This window comes from Protomyctophum parallelum (genome assembly GCF_964188405.1).
Source record: "Protomyctophum parallelum genome assembly, chromosome: 18".
In the NCBI taxonomy this organism is placed as follows: Eukaryota; Metazoa; Chordata; class Actinopteri; order Myctophiformes; family Myctophidae; genus Protomyctophum; species Protomyctophum parallelum.
Window position 1 is genome coordinate 38,517,980 of NC_139716.1, and position 16,463 is coordinate 38,534,442.

The 16,463-nt window shown below is 43.3% G+C and overlaps 1 protein-coding gene across 12 annotated transcripts in view; it reads right to left on the reverse strand.

Moving 5' to 3' along the window:
* The window catches only part of mark2b (MAP/microtubule affinity-regulating kinase 2b), a 94,756-nt gene extending 78,293 nt beyond the window's left edge, over positions 1 to 16,463 (reverse strand). For all 12 annotated transcript variants that reach the window (XM_083788968.1, XM_083788961.1, XM_083788966.1 and 9 more), the window contains exon 1: positions 15,066 to 16,463. In XM_083788968.1, coding sequence (XP_083645094.1) covers positions 15,066 to 15,116 — 51 coding nt within the window. In that variant the 5' untranslated portion in view covers positions 15,117 to 16,463. The remainder of the gene's footprint in view (positions 1 to 15,065) is intronic.

Sequence of the window (16,463 nt, forward strand, 5' to 3'; positions counted from 1 at the left end):
GAACGGGTGTGAGGAGGAGATCTCAGAGGCGCCAGGGTCTGTGTTTAGTGTTGAAGTTAACGTAACTAACTACTAGCAACCTGCAGCCTAAACAAACAAACTGTCGAGCTCAGCCGAGCACGGAGTAAGCGGCCGTGTTGGGACGCTGGGGAGACTGCGTCATCGGAGCTGGGTCCATGCATGAACTGCCGGTCAACGAGGAGCATCGCGGGTGAGAGAAATCCGTGCTCTGTTGGATATCAATGGATTAACGTGCGCTTCTTATGGATCTGTGGAACTATACTGTGCGAGCGTACTGAGAGGAGGACGGTCGCGGGACCGTTCGTGATTCAGAGCGCCTGCCTCGCGTGACGAACTTGTTTTGTTTGTTGTTTACAACTGACGTTGGGACTTTGTTGGGTTGAAAGGGGATTGGGGAATTGAGTGTTGGTTTGTTTGTATGTTTATTATTTTGGTATAGGGACAGAAGCAAGTGTATTGTCTTACCTGATTGATTTATTTTGTTATTAAATATGTGAGTTTCATTGAGCTAAAAACCTGCCGATCCCGTCTTTTTCCGTTAGTTAATAGTTTTCCTTTCTAAACAAAAGGCCGATTGTTACACTACGACACAAGTCAAAATTTGGGCAAGGGTTCAGTCAGTTCAAAGTCCCATTGACTTACATCAGTGGTTCCTAAAGTGGGGTCCGGGGACCCCCAGGGGTCCTTGAGGTTGTCCCAGGGGGTCCCCAGCTAAATGATAGTTTGGAACCAAGTGGACACTTATGGGTCTGTAACTCAGAATGTACAAATGGAACCAAACGGACCCTAATGGGTCCGTTTGGTTCCATTTGCACACTCTCAGAGTTCAATTAACTTAGATTTTACCATATAAATTAGGGGTCCCAGAGATAGAAATTGCATTAAATGGGGGTCCATAGACTAATCCACGTCAAACTGGGAGTCTTCCAGTGGGCTAATGAGTGTCAATTTGGGGGTCCTTGACATGAAGACGTTTGGGAACCACTGACTTACATTACACAAGTAAAGTTAAAATATTTAAAAAGTATAAAACTGGTTTAAAAACTGGCGGTTCACGAGGTTAACTCACACACTTAACACTCCTAGACGGCTAAGCGAGCTGTAAACATGTGTACAGTACAATCCTACTGTCATCTTGCTGTTTGTGCGAGTGTATACTAGTGCACAACAGCAGGAAGTGTTAGGAAAGCACTGAACACTGAAATAAAAATTTGGGAAGTGAACAAGAAGCCTTGTGTTGAAAAACCTGATATCCTCCTGAACAAGTATATCAGGCAACTGCCGTTGACAGTTACGTCAAGGCAAACCTATTCACTGGTACATTGAATGGGCCTAATAAGCCATTCCACCCCCCTGAGAAACTACATTGTTTTAATGTTACTGTTCTTTTAGATGTTTTTAATGGTATGTTGTTTCTTTTGCTTTTACTCACTCTGTAGCACTTTGAGATTCTTGCGAATATAAAGTGCGTTATAAATAAAATCCATTATTATTATTATTAGAAGAGTGCTTTAAAATAGCACAGTAGTCGACAGTAGGAAGAATGATGGCTGGGTGTGATTCATCTCAGTTTAAAAACACTAGAGTGATGTGTACAAAATTGGAAATTAGAACCCTGGAGAGTGTGAGGAAAATGTCAGTCATTCAGTTACTAGTTAAGAAGCCACACAAAGTGTTGAACAATTCATATTTTGTAAGGGAAACATTTTCCCTTACACTCTTTATAAAAATAAAGATACTGTATATGGTCTCTGTTGGGCAGAAAGAAACCTTGGACGTCCATTTCATCTCCTTATTATATACTTTGTGTAATGGCAGTGTTGGTACCAATGGTAGTGAAAATAGCTGGTCAACGCATCACTTGTAGTCTTGTCATTTTTGCTATTTCTTGAATACTTTCCCCTATAAAGACATGCCATGGACGCCATGTGTGGGTTTTATATTTAACCAGTATTAACAAGAGCTTGTGACTAAATAATAACTAGATTGGATCCACTGGAAGAAAGGTTCTTCTTTTTTCTCCACCCTTTCCTGAAAAGTAACGGTTTTGAACTTTGGGACATACAAGGTTTTTTCGCCTGGCAGCGACGATGTGCAAAACAAACACGCTGGGAGGGACAAAGACGGTTTCATTATGGGTAACAACACCACAACCGCATTACATTACCACATTACATTACCACATTATACTGAATCTTGTGGGAGCGGAGGCAAACACATACACAACACACGTATGTACAACCACACATACACACGCCTCCTGTCTCCAGGTCGTGATGACTGTGTTGCCATGGTGATCTGTCGCTGGCTGTAGTGTATCCTGCTCTCACCAGCCTTTGTGCCCCTCTCCTTTTCTCTTCCCCATCTCTCCTCTTTCCTTTTCCCCATCTCTCCTCTCTTCTCCTCTCTTCCCCATCTCTCCTCTCTTCTCCATCTCTCCTCTCTTCCCCATCTCTCCTCTCTTCCCCATCTCCCCTCTCTTCTTCTCTCTTCCCCATCTCTCTACTTTCATCTTCCCCATCTCTACCTCTCTTCTTCTCTCCTCTCTACTTTCATCTTCCCCATATCTCCCAAATTCTCTCCCGTTCAAGATGATCCATCCAGCCAAATCCCTGGGTGTCCTTTCTTTGCTTCGCGCTCATTCCTCCACTCGGCTCTGTTTTAGCGGGTAGGTAGGTGGGCCTTCAAGTATCGTTACCACAGAGGGATCTGAGAAAGCCATTGTCTCCTAGCACGTGATTCACATACATGAATCTCTAAATGGACCATGTAGACCATGCAAGACTAATATAAACACTGCATTATTGTGCACATAACTATGATCACAATAAAGAAGAGGGAAAAGGAATACCATGAGAACAGCAGCAATACATGCACACTGCACAGCTTTTACTCAAATTAAATGGCAGTTTAAAAAGTACACATGCATTGGTTGCCACATCGTAAGAAGAGCAGGGGAAGCCATCTGTCACTTTGAGAACAGAAGATTGCAGTCTCTTCGCCTGCAACTATCGATTATTTTATTGACAATTTGTTTATATATATATATATATATATATGTATATATATACATACATACATATACAGACACACATGTTAAGGTACACATGTATTAGTATAGTATAAAATATATAGACTTGTGTAGTTGGCGTACATCAGAGTAATATAGTAAGAGAGTGGCGACACTAGCGTTGACTCCCATTGTAACAATGGAATGCGGAAGTGCTCATTCTATCTCAATGGGATAGTTCCAGCCATAGGAGCAATGTTTGGAACTACACCCGCTTTGCGGCTAGATCAAAGCATGTCGCTACTCTCCTACTCTACACTCTGGCGTACAGGAAAAACCCTGAATGACCATGAATGAAGGAATCTGGCTCTGCCACCACAATCATGACATAACCAACCATATGATTTGGACAAACTGCTGAGAGGGGGGCATCAGAAAGACATGAGGTCAGAAAGACAAACGATGACGTTCTACTGTACCTGGCAGCCTGCTCACAGTATACACCAGTAGAAGAGACACAGTGGTACAACATTCCTTACTGAATGTTACTGAATACACTACGACAGTCGTTAAACATTTAAACCCTATATAATCTGTTGACCTGGGTCCCCACTGCCCAAGGGTCTGTTCATGGCTACGACATCCTATTGTTTCTCTACGCCAAAAAACTGCTGTTCTACAAGTTAAAAACAGTGTTGTGAAATAGATCTGCTATCTGCGTCTGCTATCTGTGTTTGCCTATTTCCACTTAAATTATGACATGTCCAGAATGGGGACGCTAGGGTAGACGATTTAAACCGTCTAGTAGTTAGACAACCTTTAACCCCTTTGAGTTTTAAGCATTATGTTATACTTTAGCTATTGAAAAATAGCAGATGTACAAGCTCTGAAAAATCTGGAAAATGTGGCACAAATTCAATGTATATTCTTTCAGAGCAAACGTTATTTTCTTTTCTTCTGGGGGGGGTCCCTGAAACAACATATTTTCAGATGGGGGTCCGCAGCCAAATACAGGTAATTCGGTGGGTCCTTGACATGAAAAAGGTTGAGAACCACCGACATAGATACATAGGTTATTCAGAAAACCGGAAGACAGGATTTAGAGGCCTTTTTTTTTAGAATCGTCCTCAGGTCTGGAAAAAATGCACTACTTAATCCTTCAGGTTTCTTTTGGTTTGTTTTATCCTTCAGACTAAAAGTCACATTGAGTTGTACTAGGCATAGTAACTACAGTAATTATAGCTTTTAAGTATTGTGGAGGTTTAGATTTTTCAACATTCTGATGGTCAAACCGCTACATAAATAAATGTCTGAGATTTATCGTACAAATGAAGCCATTTCCTCTTACACGAGTATTCTCCACTAACGCAGACTCGATCACCGACACATTCCCTTGCATATATATATACATACACACACACACACACACACACACACACACACACACACACACACATGCACGAGCTAAGCAAACCTAAGAGAGGCCCCTTGATTTAGCAAGGTGGTGCCACACTGGGTCTCAGTTTGCTGTGAATTCAATGTCGTGTATATGTATGAATGTGTGCTCTTGCACTGGATTACCCTAACTCCCTTGGGTGTGTGTGTGTGTGTGTGTGTGTGTGTGTGTGTGTGTGTGTGTGTGTGTGTGTGTGTGTGTGTGTGTGTGTGTGTGTGTGTGTGTGTGTGTGTGCTTCGCATGCGCCATGTTTGTATGTGCATATGTCAAACCAATTCCAAGCTATGTTTGCTCTGTTGGTGCCACAGTGGGGATCTACAATGAAGCAGTTGGTTGCCTGTATGCCCTCATTCTGCTGCTACTAGGGATGTTAATAGTTAATCGATTTATCACCGTTTAGAAATGAATCAATTAAACTCAACAGTTAATAATTAACTGAAAATTCTGCGGTTCTATCATTGTGTAGTTTTCTGTGCTGTGCGAGTGTGAACGTGGCCGAGGAACGCACATGTGGGCCGGTAAAATAAGGAAACGTCTCTGCTTTTGCATGTGATGTCACGTGACAGACAAGACGGTGCATTTTTAATTTAATTGTATTCCTCATACAAAGATGCCATTGCCTGGCGCTGTATTGCAAAAATGGTCAAATAATATTTGATTAAGGAATATAATATGCCTTTTGTATTCTTTCTGTATATTAGCAAAGTGTAGATGTTTATGCTAGCCATTGAGGGAAATGTGTGTCTGTGTGTGTACGCACGCACATGCATGTGTCAAAAAACATAGCCAGAAACATCTACTCTACTAAATTAAATTCTAGTTATTTAACTAAAATTTATTATCATAATCATATTGTTTTATTCTGTGAAAGATATTTTTTTGACCCCACAGTTCTCCTTCAACTTCCTGTGGTGATCATGGTATCTTATTTCACCCGCGTTGCTTTAAGGCAGAACGGTGGTTTCCCTTTTCAGCATTGTAATCCAGTGGCCGCCTCATGGGAAAACTTATGGAAAAAAACAAATAAACATTTGGCAAAAACGGATGATTTACAAGCTCACAACACGTCGCAGCATGTTGTGAGCTTGTAGATCTGGTATAGAGCAGGGGGGGGGGGGGAATTACTTAAATGAAAAAGGCTTTTGTAATGCTAATTCTATCAGTGTTTCACAGGGAATTTGAAAAATGTAAAGTGAAAGATAAATAAATGTTACATATTTTCTTTTAAGTCGTTTGTACTAATGTGTGCTCATCTCCTTTGGTAGTGACACCAAGAAACAGAGTGTAGATCAATAGGCTGGCCTAATAAATTAGGCGATAAGAAAATAATGCACTGGTTTTGTAGAAGTCTGCATCCATGCCCATAATTACTGTTACTGCATAACAGCCTAACAGGTGTAATGTAAGCCCTTCTGGAAAGTGGAAACTTGTACTGCAATATCGGTATCGATCGATTTTTACCATGCAATGAATCTAGTATAGACTAGTATAGGCTCCTGGGGGAATGCAGTCTTTGTTAAGGAACATGTAGGATAATAATCAGCTTATTGCACTTTACAAATGTCACTGTTCACAGCTGTGATGATCATGGGGATATATTATTATTATCTATCTTATTGTGTAGCCGTGTCACGTGTCACATTTTCTGTAAAGCTTTTTCTCGCTACTTCCTTAAAAGCTGAAACACGTGTATGGGAAGTAGTATTGATAAGTGAGATAATTATCGTACAGCCATTTGACGACTCTGTCATTAAGCACAATGAGTACACATTATTACATCCACTTGCCTCACATAACTGTGTGGACTTCAACTTCCTTCTCAAAAGGGACATTTTCTCACTTCCTTAGGGGAAAGAATGCCATATAATGCCAGAAATCAGAGTATAGTAGATGTTAACACGGTGCGCTCACTGAGTCCCTAACACACACACACACACACACACACACACACACACACTCTCATACACCTGAATGACGTCTTAGCCCTACGACAAGCAGGTCTGCAGTTAGGGAGCACACCCACTGCCTGGCTCGACTGGAAAGGCCTGTTCTCTCCCCCGCTCCCTAAAACAATCCAACACACAAACCCAGCATCAAGACGCACTGAACTTCACATCAGTGTTGGCAAAACAAGCACTGTAAGTGGCAATACAGTCCGTTTTATTTTTTTACCAAAGTCATGACGACACACATACACACACAGAGCCATCGGATTTCTCTAGCAGGGGGACTCAATCACTCTTAAGACTTTGTAACGTGTGGCTTAATATAACTAAAAGAACACAATCAAATTAACTGTTTTTCATCCATTCAGATTTGTTTGAGGTGAGAATGAGCATGTGTGTGTATGTGTATGTGTATGTGTATGTGTATGTGTATGTGTATGTGTATGTGTATGTGTATGTGTGTATGTGTGTGTGTGTGTGTGTGTGTGTGTGTGTGTGTGTGTGTGTGTGTGTGTGTGTGTGTGTGTGTGTGTGTGTGCGCGTGTGCGTGTGCGTGTGTGCGTGTGTGTCATGTTCTCTGTTGCTAAGGCCCTGGCTAGGTTTGTCTTTCAGTTCATCTGCCTAGTGACTGGTCTGGTATGGAGAGAGCCATAATTTATGGTTTCCTGGGTGGAACGGCAGAGTGTGTGTGTGTGTGTGTGTGTTTAAGCATGCCATATGTATATGTACGTGTGCTATAGATGACTGTTGGTGTTGCTGTTGGTGACTCATCCACAAGTAGCATGGACGCAGAATGTCAAATAGGTACTACACAACCATTCACAACTACTCTCAAATAAATGCGTGCTAACTCATGCTAATAGTATGTGGTGTCTGTTGAAATATGAAGTGTATATTAAGTAAGGCTGCACAATATATCGTTATTGTATCATTAGAGGAATGAACATGCGCAATATCAGTATCGCAAAAAGGCAACGGTATCACGATATCGATATATGGTCAATATATCATCCACTTCTAAAGACGTTTTAGCCCGTGTCCCTCGGAAAATAAACCACCACTACTCCTGTTGGGGGGGGGGGGGGGGCTGTGTGTGTGCGCAATCACCGCAATGGGTAAAACGCTCCCAAAACAATGTCTGTGACTCATCTAGGGCACGCAATCTGCATTCAAAGATTTTCCTAGAAGCTTTGTCATTGGTCGATTTGCCTGTGTCCTTCCTGATTGGTTAGTCATTTCGACCCAACCGACCAAGTTTTTTTTTTTTTTCGATCAAAAACAAAAGAGTATTCCAATTTTTACATATTAGCAACTTATTAGCAGCTTTAAAGGCAATATCGTAATATTCGCAATATTTGTCGTAAATAACTAGATTTTTTTCTCAGTGACCCATTTAATTTCAAACGGACATTATAATACTAAATAGTAAATACATGCTCCAAACACTTCTTTGTTTATAAAAATGTAAATGTTCTGTCCCGGGTGTAGGTAATTTAACCCATTCTGACCTGAGATCAGATTCATACGAGGTTTCCACTGGACACACACTGGTCTGATTAACCCATTCTGACCTGAGATCAGATTCTAGAAATGTCAGTCGCTCTTAGATTTTTCAAAAATAGCAGACCTACAAGCTCGTATCGCGCCACTTGGTGGCGCGATATGAGCTTGTAGATCTGCTATTTTTCAATAGCTAAAGCATAACATGATGCTGACACCAAAATGGGTGCCCGTTCAGAATGGGTTAATCTGTGATGCCCCCCCGCCACTGAATAAATATAGGAATTTGTTCCTTGGGATTGTTTGCATCTACTATGCATCGGAGGCTTAACCAATTAAACCCTATATAATCGATGTTGGGCAGAAACCTTGTATCTCCTTTTTGTAAACGAATGCTCTACTACTTCATCATACAAGAATTTATGTAGCACATTCAATTCCTTATTTCTATAGTAATAATAAAAAAGAAATGGTTTTAGACATAAAATCTCTTGCCGGAAATAGCAGTTCCATAGCCTGACAACGCATTGCAAGCTTGTAGATCTGACCTTTTCACCAAATGTTCCCCGATTATAACACGCCAAGGCCAGACAATAGTGTTCATGTGGTAGTAGTGATTCTATATGAACTAGTCTCATATTTCTTCTCTGCCAATTGGTCTGTATTTTGGAGCTTGTTGCTAAATGTATTATAGAAGGGAAACCGTGTAATGCTGGATGTAATAGGCCAGCCAAGTCAACCGTATCACTCCGACATGACTCCATAGTCTGACGTCTCCACCATTTCCAGCCACGATCCCTAAACTAACAAGGGCATTATGCAAACAATGGCAGTTGGTCCTCAATCTGCATTATAAAATCAGCCTGAGAGATATGTCCCATCACCCATGTCCCAATAGATCACACTGCAACCCAGGTATGTACATTAGGAGCAAAATTAGTTTAGTCTCCAGTTTTGGAGATAAACATCCATGGACGGAGACAGACACTAGCAGGGCTCGAGACTAAGGGAATCCTGACGTCCCGGGCGGAGACCAAACTAAATATATTTGGGCCGGGAACTGTGCATAACAATGGTCACTGCACAAAGCGGTGCGCAAACTCCCAGGACAAGACACACGTGACGGTAAATATGATGAAACTTCATATTTACCATCCAGTCAGAGTCTCCTTTCCATGGAAAATATTGCTGCGCTACATAAAGAGTAACGTTATGAAGTGATAAATATGCAATGTTAAATGGAATGTGATCGCATTAAAAGTGAGCCGTTTTGAATAAACGACACATTGTTATCAAATTGTTTGTTTAACTTTTGGGCATCTCTATGAAAGCTCCCCGTTTGGAACTGAAGCCGCCACGGCCATGATTAGCAGAAGAGGTTCTGTTTTAACACAGCCAGCCGTCCATGGTGCTAGCATTCATTTCACAGCGTTCCGTGCTGTGAAGGCTTATCGACGCCAATAGTGGTCTTTTATTTAACTCTCAATAACAACAGGTCTGCTCGTCTCAAATAAATAACTCTACAGTCCCATCTGAACCAAAACCACGAAGCATGTCCTGAGGCAGGCCGACTGCATTTAGAGACCGTGTCAATAAGTGTGGTTAATGCTTCGTTTGTACGATTGTGTTGCTAGGCAATCTAAAAGCCCTCAAAGACCTGAGGATGAGTCACGTTGTGGGCTTGTAGATCGGCTAAGTTCGGACAAAGTACAAGCCAGGTTTTACCATAATTCTGCACATGGTTCTTTACCGCAGAAACACTATGAAATCCACACCCCCTCTTGCACACGCAAGCAACCCTGGCTGTGATCAGATTTTTTTTAGTAGCCACAAAGTCACTGTATACAAATAGAAATGATTGACAAGCCATTTCAACAGTGATAATAACTAGAAAAAGTGCTCTTCTGAGCACAGGTCTCCACCAGGTCGTTTGGCAGGAACGTTTGTGATGTTTGGACAAAAATGTGTAGGAGCAGGGGGGTACGTAGCCATGAGCCAGTGTGTCAGCGAGTCTCTCACCGACGCCCTGTGGGGCCCGCCTCCGCTGCTCTCTAGCAAATATCCCACTGTCGTTGAGGGTTTCGAAATAAGAATTCCCCGAAAATAAACAAAACCAGGTAGCTACTCACCGAAACAAAGCTTGCTAGACTATAGGAAAAAGTCAATTCTCCAGGCTGGGAAGCATCTCAGGTCCCCAGGACTATTTGTGTCATGAAATAATGCATCCAAGTGGATCGGCACAGGCACAGCCCGGAAATGCCGTAGTAGAAGAAGTTACTCTGTCCGGTGAGACGCTTCTCAGCTTGGAGAATAGACTTTTACCAAGGTCTAGCAAGCTTTGTTTCGGTGAGTAGCTACCTGGTGTTGTTTATTTTAGGGGAATTCTAAACCCTCCACGACAGTGGGACATTTTGCTAGAGAGCAGCGGAGGCGGGTCCCTACAGGGCGTCAGTGAGAGATTCCCACCAGGAGCGCTGTGGGCGTGTTCTCTCCTCCGTGTCATCAGCGCCCATACCCTAGGTGGGGTTGGCGAAAGGGCCTTTTAGTGTCACTACTGTACTGGCACATCCGAAATCTTCATATATACAGTTAATATGTGCGTGTGTGTGTGTGTTAGGTTGCGCACAGGTGGTGAAAAACAACCATGCTATTTTCGTGCTCAGACCCAGGCACCCAGCCAGCCAGCCAGCCAGCCACACACATAGCTCTGTAAGAGAGTACTCAAAAACAATCACACAGATCAGTCTTGATCACATTACTATAAAGATCATGTGTACCAATTTGGCAGATGTGAAAAATGCAGGGCAACATTTTTACAACGTTTTACACATATCGGTGCAGTAATAAGACACAAATCGGCCTGTTATAGTGCAACTATGAGGCCGATTGGATTTTTTTTGGCATTTCTTGCTCTACCCATTGTGGGAATGTGCGTTCATAATTTCATGGCAATCGCATGCCGTGTTCATGATTACAATTAGGATGGAATATGGACAATCAGACAGATCCATGTTGATCACATGACTATTGGAGATAAATAATAGCATGTATTTATATTTTAGGACTGATCTGGGACGGGGGGTGAGGGTTAGTCTGACTCTGAAGCCCTGGACACGATTAGGTTTACATCATCTGCTGCCACCGGTCAGCTGATCAATGGGAAACACCTCCACACAGACACAGATTATACATGTTCCAAAGTCTCCCTCTCTCTCTCTCGTTCTGTCACACACTGCCAAGTGTCAACACTCATGTGGTGTTAATGTCCGGTGCCATCTTGTCCTGAATCTTGAGACCTGACACCATAGGCTTTCTTTACATGGCCTTTTAGACTCCACACACACTCTGTGTGTGTGTGTGTGTGTGTGTGTGTGTGTGTGTGTGTGTGTGTGTGTGTGTGTGTGTGTGTGTGTGTGTGTGTCTCTCTAATGATCTTTCACCTACAGACCCAGCTGAGAGCTGGCCATTACACACACCCCCGCACCCCCAACCCAGAACTCTCTTTTTCACCCCTTAAAACAACTGCCCAGTGTACGCAAGGAATGAGCGCAGCAGAGTTGGCGACAGAGACACGACCTCGAGTCCTCGACTACCTGACTCAGTGAAGGTTAGGGGCCACGGTGTGTGACGATGAGCGTATGGAAAAAGTCAAGTTGTGTGCATGTCAGCATAGACAAACGCAACAGACCATGGTGCTTTATGGAGTCTCTGGAAAACAGGCATTGCACACATAACAGGTGTGCGTGTGACACCGTGCGTGCGTGTGTGTGCGTGAACACGTACAGGTGTGTGTGTCGACTAGCATGCACACATACAGGTGTGTGTGTGTGTGTGTGTGTGTGTGTGTGTGTGTGTGTGTGTGTGTGTGTGTGTGTGTGTGTGTCGACTAGCGTGCACACATACAGGTGTGTGTGTGTGTGTGTGTGTGTGTGTGTGTGTGTGTGTGTGTGTGTGTGTGTGTGTGTGTGTGTGTCAACTAGCATGCACACATACAGGTGTGTGTGTGTGTGTGTGTGTGTGTGTGTGTGTGTGTGTGTGTGTGTGTGTGTGTGTGTGTCGACTAGCATGCACACATATAGGTGTGTGTGTGTGTGTGTGTGTGTGTCGCAACTACAGTATAAGGCTTAGATAATCAACTCTACTGAACTCTGTTCCAGGTAAGGTTGTATCATATGTACATTTGCTTACACCAACATAACCAGTGATTTCATACAGACGCTTACCTTTTCTCATTCCCTGGTATAAAGTGCACACACACACACACACACTCACACACACACACACACACTCCTTATAAGGGCAACAGAGATCCATTGTTTGCAACAGCCTGACACAGACACGCAGTGAGATCATAATATCAATATGCAGCTTCCGTCAGCGGTTTCTCTCCACCGGGAGCAAAAAGGAAGACAATTTGAACTGTCTGGGCTTTTGTGACTCGATCACATGCGAGTCGCCCATTGGCTGTCGAAAGCAGACAACGGCTCAATGTCTGATGATGGGCTGCGTTTCCACATGGGATTGTGCTTTTGAACGTTTTAGGTACAACTCATTTCCCCCTGGATAAAAAGACAGCAGTTTTCCCATGTCTGCTTATCATAATCTTATTTCTACTGTGTAGTTGCTTTTTTGGGCTTGCCGTGTAATGTTGTTTAAACAAACCAATGCTTCGTTCTCAACCATTTTCATGTCAAGGACCTCCAAATGCACACATCTGAAAATATTTTATGCCATGAGGGAACTCCATACAACATTTTGTTTGCTAAAATGTCAAAATATTCCACATATTTTTCCCCACGATCTTTTTTTTTTATAGCAGATCTACAAGCTCACAATGCGTGGCGTTGTGTTGTGAGTGACAGCAGTGCAAGGGGGCTGCATGTTTGTAAAGCATTTGTAGTGTAATGAAAGACTGCAGAACAATTATTAGTGCCAAACTCTCTTGAGAGACACCCATGGACAATTAACATTTTGAGGGCTATCTTTTGGCAAAATTGTTGAAGATAAGTTACTGGAGTTTTCCTGGGAGAATGAGAAGCTACTTGTATATCCAACAGTATAAATAGAATATATACATTTTCGTGAATGACATGACATACCATATGAACAAGTGCAAACAAAACTGGTCCGTGAACTACAGTTTGTATACAAAATAAGCAGTAGCTGAAAATATGAACTATAATTTGAAACATCATTGACAGAAGCAGGCAACAGTAAAGGAAAGCAGTGTCTTATGTGAGATTGTATGCTCCTCTCCTCTATTTATGAAACTGCAATTATCAAAGCCACTGGGGTGATTGCGCAAATAAAACGTCACTCCACTCAAACATAGTTACAAATACCTGTAGTTGCCCGTGCCCAACCAACACAAACATTATCCACTCTCCCATAGACACACACTTCCTACACACAATCACATTCACACCCACAGCACGTTTGTCTTTTTAACTCAAAACATAAACAAGACTCATCACCAGCAGTCTCTGTAACGCAAGGTACTGTCTGCACTGGAAAAGTAATTGTCTTCATTTCAGTGCAGGTCACAGTGGCTCCCATTATAAACATACTAAATCCTACAGATACTATTATCTATTCTATGCATTCTACACAGACTTGTAGGCTTTGCTCCTCCAGTTCTCCAATAATGATTTACAAAGCCGGGCCAGGGTGGCCCTGCCTATTAAAAATCTTTGAGGTCAAACCAAGTGTTTCTCCGGGATACAAACATCAAATCAGTTTTCTAAGAAGGAAAGAATACTTTTGGTACATTTATTTTATCCACGTTTGCTTGGTTACGGCTTCAGAGAATGGACATCAATCGACAGACAGCCTTATGTTTGTTCCTAAACGTTGCTGTGAGCTGTAAGTATCTCTCAACAACCCCCACATCCCAGGACAAAACTCACTCTGCTGGTGACGTTGCCAGCTAAGCTTCTCAAAATGCCAGCAGAAATCCTGAGAGAGTTCATTGGAACAATTGCCTCAACAATGACAGTGCTAGCAATCTACCATACTGGTTCTGAACTAGTGATCATCAACTGGTGATGAACTATTCGGCGACCAAACCTTGCTTCAATTCTGCTTTTGCTGTGAATACGAAAATGGACAGCAAACAAAGACTCTTAACACTTTCTTTATACCGTCGTTTGAGGAGCATACAGTCACACTTTACTCATCTGAGTTAATGCAATTTTGGCCATGTCCAGCAGGCTGGCTGTGTGTCTCCCCTCCCCTGTGTGATCACACAGTGCTTTGTGTGCCACTTTCAGGCCATCAATGACTTGATGTGCCCTGGAATTTTGTTGTTACGCCTGAGTGTGCCTCGGCACCAAAAACCTTTTGAAAGCCATTGTGCGATTTGATATATGAGCCCTGACGCTTCTGCTTCCAAACCAACTGCAAGTAGTTTGTTAAATTATGACATATTAAAGTATCCTGATTCCTGACCGACACAAACTTTTCATCAAGATGTTGTGAACTTCATTTACTAGCTGCACTGTACTGTTGATGGAAGCTGCTTTATAGTTGCAACAGGAAATCAATGAGTTTATTCATGTAATATTTCAGTTGCAAAGTCTGACAAAATGCAAAATGCTGTTCAGAATCCGAAAAATGTGGACCCCCACTCCCCCCATAATCAATAAATTAGTTTGTCATGAGGTCATAAATAAAGGTGCCATGTAAATATTTGACATGTGCTGTATGAAATAGGCATTGATCACTGACTGAGTCCCAAATTGAGATAGTTCACTGTATTACAAGAGGCTACGTGCCTACGTCTAACAAAATGTGGTGGTGGTGAAGGACATGCCCTGGCTCACAGTCTAAACAGAAACCTAAAATTGTGTCTCTGTCCAGTCCGACTATGAGTGGGAAACCCAATGAGATTGCGTAGGCAAGCTGGTGAATCACTGCTGGGGTGGCAAAGAAAACATTGCGAGAGAAGGAGCTAGAGAGGGAGAGAATGCCAGGACAAGCAGGCTCTCTGTAGAAGACCAAATAGAGACTGGCATTGTTTTGCCCCTGCAAAGCACCAGTGACAATCCAAGATTGCAGGAAACGCTCCAGCCAAGCCTATGTCAGGACTTAGAACAGCAATTTGTCAAGTGAGCTGTAAAAAAAAGATTCTTACCTGTCCAGCCGAATTCTCAATGACTTGCACCAGTGGGGGTCTTGTTGACATCTTTTCCCCCCCAATGACTTATAATTGCACAAAATAATGGTGGAGAGGAATAGTGAGACGGGGAGGGGGGTCTTCTTTAGTGTGTGTTGACCATTTAAAGGTTGTGACAATAGAGGTGATGGTGGGGTGAGGTCCAGTCAGTCTGTGCTAGCCAGCTAGCAGCTCAGTGAATCAACAAGTTGAATCCCACATCAGCGGCTAGCCACCGTTAGCCAGGTGGCTACTAACTAGCTTACAGTGACCACACGTCCCATGCTTATGAACAGGGCAACAACAACAAAAGGTCTGCTCAAAAAACAAAAACAATTCACTCCTGCATTCAGGCGACGTCGAACGGTGTCCAGCAGCGAGCTAGCCAGGCTAACTGACGTTAGCTCCAAATGCTAACCTGTAGAGCTGGCTAGGAGAGGTTCAACATGTTCCCTGTCAAACCACCACGTCTACCCCGTCAACGTTCATATCAATATGTATAATAAAGTGATGTGTTTTGGCTGTCGTGTTGACGTTCCAGTGGTTGTTTCCTTCTGAGGTTTTAAAATCAAGTCCGAGGACTCGAAAACTTTCAGGCCAAAAACTTGTTTCTTCAGTTCTTCCCCCGGTTGGTGAGGTCGAGACCTTCCTGCTTCGATGCCCACCGTCCCGGCGATAAATCCACAACGTAGGGAGGAAGAAAAAAATAAGAATGATAATAATATAAAATATCAATAATTAAAAGCAACGCCGTGTGAAACGATGTCACATGGCAACGGAGAATGTCGAATTAACTCGATTAGCTGGGCTAAGTGGCTAGCCCCGGGTTAGCCGATGTAGCTGCCTGTCTGGTTAGCCTGATGTGTGTGTGGAAGCGGGGCTAGTTGTTAGCCGCTTAGCTCCGCTTCCCCTCCAGCCAGCGGCGGAACGCACCGCAGATCGACCCGCCACACACAACAGGACTCACGATCCACCCGGACCACCAGCACCGCTGAGCTGCGTGATGTGAATAACAGCTCGCTGGTAAACGCTGCACTGCGGTGGTGAGTGAGTGGAGTCACTGGAGTGGGTCGCGTCCGCTCCTCTTCGGCTCGCTTCGGTAGAGACCGACGGGTCTTGATTTCCTTCCGCGACGGTCGGGGGGTGTCTCTTCTTTACTCTGGAGGAACGGATCATCAAGTTGTAAAATCCATGGTGTTCAACCAACGGGGGGGGAGGGTGGGTGGCTTGTTTTGTTCTGCGTGGTTGTTCGTGGGAACGGGTCTGACAGTCAGAGACAGCCTGTGATCACGATCCGCTGCCCTGATACCGGAACAAGACACTCACCACGGCAACATGGCTGCTGTTGCTGCCTGCTCTCTCTGCTGCTTGCCTGCC